The sequence below is a fragment of the Solanum dulcamara genome, chromosome 7, assembly GCF_947179165.1.
Source record: "Solanum dulcamara chromosome 7, daSolDulc1.2, whole genome shotgun sequence".
NCBI classification, from domain to species: Eukaryota; Viridiplantae; Streptophyta; class Magnoliopsida; order Solanales; family Solanaceae; genus Solanum; species Solanum dulcamara.
The window spans coordinates 17,542,541-17,549,282 of record NC_077243.1 but is presented as its reverse complement, the minus strand read 5'-3'; the positions used below and the strand labels follow the sequence as shown (position 1 = coordinate 17,549,282).

At 31.7% G+C, this 6,742-nt stretch overlaps 1 protein-coding gene across 1 annotated transcript; it reads left to right on the top strand.

Annotated features, from left to right (window-relative positions):
- Positions 1-1,080: 1,080 nt before the first annotated feature.
- LOC129894564 (probable WRKY transcription factor 27) lies at positions 1,081-2,168 on the top strand. Its single transcript, XM_055970262.1, has 3 exons — positions 1,081-1,394; positions 1,470-1,583; positions 1,736-2,168. The coding sequence occupies exons 1-3, from the start codon at positions 1,081-1,083 to the stop codon at positions 2,166-2,168; spliced, it is 861 nt and encodes a 286-aa protein (XP_055826237.1).
- The last annotated feature ends 4,574 nt before the right edge of the window (positions 2,169-6,742 follow it).

Genomic DNA, 6,742 nt, shown 5'->3' with positions numbered 1-6,742 from the left:
TCATTATACATCGCACATTTTAGACTAAAATCATTTTCCTAATTATGTGAGAACACAATGTTTTATGTATTGAGTTGTTTTTTAATCTAATCTATGTATACAGTTGTACACTCCCTTCTCGAATATTTGAGTGAACACATAATGTTTTATACACTGAAACTTTCTTTGAACATAATTTGTGTAGGCTTTTGTATTCAATAAGCTTTCAAGTGTTGCGTCAAGTTGGAAAGTGCATGCGTGTAGTTTCCCTTTTCAATACATTACAACATTTAAAGTTCTAAAGCTCCTATAGGCTATAGCATATGTTGTTGCTTCATCAGAAATACTAACATTTTTATGTGATGCGGTCATGTTGCATCAATAACTTTCGTAAAAAAAATTATTGATTATAACTATTGGCCTCACTTTGACATTCTTACAAAGTCAAGAAACATAAAATTATTAAAATTGCAAATTTTCTTTTCTTAGGGGACCTCTGTTTCACTATTTAAGATCTTTTAAAAAAAAAGTTTAAATCTTAGATATTTTTTATTAAAAGGGTACATGAGATTACTATAGATTATATTTTATCTTCTCTTTTATATGATAAATCACACTCACACTGGAATGGAAAAGAACATTTAATGTGCACTAAATGTAAATTGAATGTGGATAATGCGGGAGCGGGTATATACCTCTCTAGTTCCTCTATATAATAAGCAAATACGGTTCACTTTTCTTCATCTCAGCCTTTGATATCTAATTCCAATTTACTAATATTTTTCCTCAATTATTTCCTCTATAAGTCAGCCCCTCATCGAATCTTTTTTCTCACTCCCTTCTTCTAAAAACACCATTAGTTTTTATAATAAGCACATTTTTAAATTTTTAAAGGTTTTTAGCCCCTATCTCATTTTTTTCTGCAGTTAACTAAATATAATTATATATAGATCTAAAATGGGGGATAATAATTGGGATATAAGCGGTGTGATATAAAATTATAATATTAGTGGAACGAACAATGTTGTAGCTCCTAACTTTGGCTCGGAGACTTTTGAAAATGATAATTGGAATACTTTTGACAGACTATTAACTGCTGACATGACTAATTTTGATGGCTTATCTGAAATTTTCTCTATAGATTTTTCAGTTGCTCACCAAAAAAAATCAGATAACCAGGTCATAATCATGGACCACAATAATAATCAAGAGTTGTACTTACATCCCATTCAACCAACTCAATTTAGCCAACAAATCTTTCTTCCTCCATCACCAACAACGATAACGTGTGTACCAACAACAACTACAACATCACAAGAATTGACTGATCTACAACAACAACTCGTGATGCAGGATAAAGGTTATCCTAATTTCACTTTGCCCATGGAGACTCCTCTGATCGAATCTTGTAAAAGGTAACTAGTCCCTCTATTACATTTTATGTGCGTGTCTTTAGAGTTTTGATTTTAGTACTTCTAATTTGAAATCAGAAAAAATCAACCGATAAGGGTTATTTATGAAGTATTGCAAGAGGAACTCACAGATGATAAATGGAAATGGCGCAAGTACGGTGAGAAGTCAATCAAAGGTTTTTCCTTTCCGAGGTTTGCTCTCTTCATTTTTTTTAAGTCATAGAAAAGTTTCGTTCAATTCTCAATTTCCGTGATAAAAAGTATTAAATGTTATTAATAGTAGGTGTAGACACATGTAATATTTGACCGATACTAATTATTATTTTGTGTATGTGATATAACAGAAACTACTATAAATGTAGTACATCAAAATTATGCGAAGCAAAGAAAATTATTGAGAAAAGTCCAAAGAATGAGAACTATTTCTTGGTGTCCTATTCTGGTGAACACAACCATGATCCACCCACAAATCGTAAATCTCTCGCTTTCTGCAACTGTAGTTCCAAACACAAACTTCCAAAAGGCATAAATATTGTTCCCAAAGCATTAAATTTGAATGCATCATCATCCTCATCCAAGCGTGCTAAGCATTCCAGAGTTGAAGCCTCTTCAATTAGCCTACCTAAATCTACACTTGATATCGAGAGCAATAATAAAATGGTTGTTGTGGCCGTGGAGAACAACAACAATGGTGAAAAGGAGGAAAACGTGAATAAAAATATTCTCATGAAATTTGAAGAACTCCAAGGAGTTGCTGCTTCCACCTTATGGGGATGAAAAGGACAAGAGGAATTGATCTTTTTTCCCCTCTCCACCAACTATACTATGTGCAACTTTTGTCCTCTAGTCATGTTTCTGTTTTAGTTATAAGTGGGGTCAGACAAGAATTTTAGATTTGTAGTTTGTTGTGTTGAATCATGTATATCATAGAAAATGGTGCTTTTCTAGATTGCTAGATATAAACCTTTTCAGCTTCATTATTTTTTGTTGTTCTTCAACGTGGGAATCTGGTCCCTCTTGTAAGTTGTTTTATTTTCTCAAATAGTTCTTTCTTTAAGAAAAATCATCGGTCTTAGTTTATACATGAAATTATACAGAGTATTAGAATATTGCAGCTTAATTTTAGAATATATATATATATCATTCTTGTGTAGATGAAATCAAGAGATGCCATGATATTATACGATATTGTTAAGGACATCATAATTTTTCTAAAAAAGAACAAGAGAAGAAAAAAAAGAATCTGAAAATGGATCACGTCAGAAAGATGGAGATATTCATATAAATATCATGATTGAAACCATTAATGCCTTCAAAAAAAAGGAAGAGAGAAAAAGGTCCATGCGATTAAAAAGCTGAAAGACAAGCTACTGGGCAATCTAGCCAAGGGTTATAGATGAGTTTTGTTTATGCATGCATTAACAAAGTTCTAAGGAATTTTCACACTTAAAAACCCAATTATATGTTCCTATGGTTTCTAAAAATCTCAACCACCATTTCGATTATCTTATTCCTAATTTTTCATTCAAAAAAGTTCCCCCCTCCCAATATCTGCGTCTTCTTGCTGCGAATTCGTGAAAAGAGAAGATCCGCTGCTATTTTCTAATTCCGTACCACGGTACATGATATGATCATATATATCTTTGAGCAAGAAACGTGTGTCAAATATATAATTAGAAGTATAGGGATTAACGGAATCCTTTTGGTCTTCAATTAATGTTGCTAAGAGTAACATTAAATGCAATCTCTATGTATAAACTGTTACAAATTTTAATTATTGATAAAAAAAACTTTGCATAATTAGTGAAGCAATACACTATTTCAATAGTGAACATTGTATTACTCCATTTTACTTGTCATATATATTTCTTTAATTAAAAGGGTAATTTGACTAAATTATCTTTATATATCTTAATTTAATACTATTTTCTTTTGCACTGTATTAATCTCTAGAGCTATTAATTATTCGAAATGTTGACTTCACTTATCAAAATTGTTTGCAGTCGAGAGGTTTCCTAATGTATGTATGTATGTAAGAAAGGAGGTTTCAGTGCTTAATTAGCTTTGCACTGCAACAAACTAGGGTTCAGTTAATTCTTCTATGTTTTTCTCATTAAATTGTTGATACTTGAAAGCTCATTTATGTTTGTATGTAAGAAAGGAGAATCTCAGTATGTCTTGTTTCATTTGAGATCATGATTGCTTCAGCAATTGCAGTTAAAAGAGTGGAGTTCTAATGCGAAAAATTTAGTGCACATATTAAAGAAATTAAAATGCGAATACTTCTTGGAATGTGGATATATAGAGAACATATCTTTCTATCTAGATCATATTGTATTTGTACTGTTATAGATCAGGGAGGCTGAAGATATGAAATAGGTTGAACAATGTGGTACAATCAATGTGTACATAGTGGCGAAGTCAGAAATTTATGAAGGGTGTCCAAGATTTAATATATACGTATGAAAAATAATTTTTGACCTATATACTTTGTACAATTTTCTATATACATAATATAATTTTTCGACAAAGGGTGTCCGACCGTCCACCCTGAGCTATATGTGGCTACACCACTGCGTGTACAACTGTTAATTGTTATAGAGTTAGAGTCACACTAGGATTGAGCTACTAAAAGTTGACTAGGCTGCAATGACTTATACTAGCTGAAACCATGAATAACTTGTTTTAGCCTTGTGATCAATAGGAGATGTTTATACATTGATTGAATACATTATATACTAAATACGTTGATTGTTAGTGGTGTTTCATGATAAATCTTCATAGCATCTATAATTGATTGATCTACATTATATACTAAATAACTTGTTCGCGTTTCGCACAACCATAAATAACTTGTTTTAGCCTTGTGATCAATAGGAGATGTTTATACGTTGATTGAATACATTATATACTAAATACGTTGATTGTTAGTGGTGTTTCATGATAAATCTTCATAGCATCATCCAAGTTAATATGATCAAATTAGTTGTCTGATGGAGTTCTCTATACCTGTATTCAAAATATGCTACCGATGAACTATGAATTCTTTATTGTAAAATGGACTTTTCCTGAACAATTTTTTTAATTATTATTATTATCATTACATTTACATGGTTGTGTTACTTGATGATAAAAAGACTTATCAATCCATCTAAAAACAACCATTAATCAGATCGAGGGCACTTGCATTAACTAACATAGAAGTCGTCTGAATCACTTTTGCCTGAAACTTGGCATCCGCTACTTATCCAGGAAGAAATACCTCTTAGCGGTTGACGGTATTTGCTGTAGAGTATGTCACATCTTATCTTGGTCTTAATTAGTTGCATATTCTGTCAAACCAGCAACTACATTAACATATCTTAACTTGGTTGACTTTCCTGAAGCAATATTGGATATCCCACATTGAAATGGCCTAGCATCTGGGAAGTACTTTGAAAGACCGCTCTCATTTGCGAGTTAGAAGTGGGTTGGTCTCTTAGCATGTTGACAATCACCGTTGAGTCCTCCAGTATGAAGATCACATGCCCATTTTGGATGCACCACTCTACTATAAAGTTTGATGTCGTTGTCTTTAACACTTATAGCTTTTTTCCATCTTCTTTATGGCATTGAGTCCGTATTTAAATTCACATGGAGATACATTACGTCTACAATGAAAAAAAAACTCAAATGCTATGTAAAGCGTTATAACCATTTTAAATCTACAGCTCATTTTCTCCGATTTCGACACTAATAGCAGCAAACTTTGACAAATGTCCTATCTCAATATATGAAGAACAAATAAGATGAGGAAATTGAGACAATTATGTTAGAAGGTTGAACATACATTCTCCCCTCATTATTAAGAACACACATATTTTGCTAGTAAATAGAGTTGTAACAACAATATAGTCAATTTTGTATGTAAAAATCTACAAGTTTAAGGTAAGACTTTCCATTGAAATCATTTGAGCTAGCTATAAAATTCAACAATAACAGATAGCTATTTTCTAGTAATTTTAATTGCTGAGGTAAAAGCTGATATTGAAGAAGGCAAAGAAGGAATTTAAAGTAAAATCATTGAATATCAAATGATAACAATGTGTTTATATTAGTGTGCCCCATTCAAGGAAGCCAAACAAATGCTCTTTGTAAAGTCATTTATGACCTTCTTAAACAGAGGCTAAAAGACATTGAAAAAGCAAGTTGAGAACTCAACTGATATCATTCAACTTCTATTAAAGGAAAGAACTTTTGGCTATATTACCAAACTCCACAGGGAAAAATAGCTCAAGAAAGCAGAAATCCTTTTGAGTTCTCCCATTGAGGCTTCAACATGAATCATGACATAAAAAGATTAGTTTTTGTGAAAACAAATTGTATGCAATCTGTAATGACATTAAAAAGGAAAGATAAGAAAATAGTTTATCAGATTTAGTGATCTGATAAAGTATAAGAAAATACCACTACTAAAAAATTGTCAAAAAACAATGCAAAAAAGCGACGGACTGTGTCGCTTTTTTGGTCAAATTCGACGGAAAAGTGACGCAGTCACTTCCGTCGCTTTTTTGCTCAACGCTTTTAATAAAGCGACGGACTGCATCGCAAAAAGCAACGGACTGTGTCGCTCGTAAATTTTTTTTTTAAAAAAATATATATAAATAAAAAATGACGGACTGCGTCATTTTATTTTTTAATTTTTAATTTTTTTCCTGAAAAGCGAGGGACAAAGGGTCCCTGTCCGTTGCTTTTGTTCTTGGTGTTCTTGAAAATTTTCAAAAAAGCGACGGACATAGGGTCCATGTTCGTTGCTTTTCTAAAAAAAAATTTAAAAAAAATTCAGAAAAGTGACGGACTAAAGGACCCTGTCCGTCGCTTTTACTGTAATATTTTTGATAGCAGAAACTAGTTTCTGCTTCCCACCTGCAATTAAAATGTAATTCAATAATAATCAATACAATCCAATCCAATACAACTAACCAACCAACAAAATACACAATATATATCATAACGAACATAATTCAACATTTCTAAAGTGCAAGTTGGATTTTATTAGACAATTAAAGTACAAACTAATTCCAACAAGTAAACCAAATCAAATCTAAGTGTCAACACTAGATGGACACAAATTGATCTTGCAAAAAAAGCAATTGTGTCATCAATAGGATCAACTAATGTTGTCACTTATGCAAAACTAACACTTTATCTCTACAACACACTCTACAAATTCAAACATATACTAAGAAATCAAACAAATCCTAAGTAAAATGCACGTGTTGTACATTGAATAAAAAAAACTAATATATACAATAACTAAAATTTAAGAGGAAAAAATACCTCGACTTTTTTCAATTAGGTCTACGATGGAA

Excerpts from the sequence above, each read along its gene's own strand:
- LOC129894564 (XM_055970262.1), top strand. The coding sequence starts at position 1,081 with ATGACTAATTTTGATGGCTTATCTGAAATTTTCTCTATAGATTTTTCA. Across the intron at positions 1,395-1,469 it reads CTGATCGAATCTTGTAAAAG|AAAAAATCAACCGATAAGGG; the intron begins GTAACTAGTCCC and ends ATTTGAAATCAG. Across the intron at positions 1,584-1,735 it reads AAAGGTTTTTCCTTTCCGAG|AAACTACTATAAATGTAGTA; the intron begins GTTTGCTCTCTT and ends GTGATATAACAG.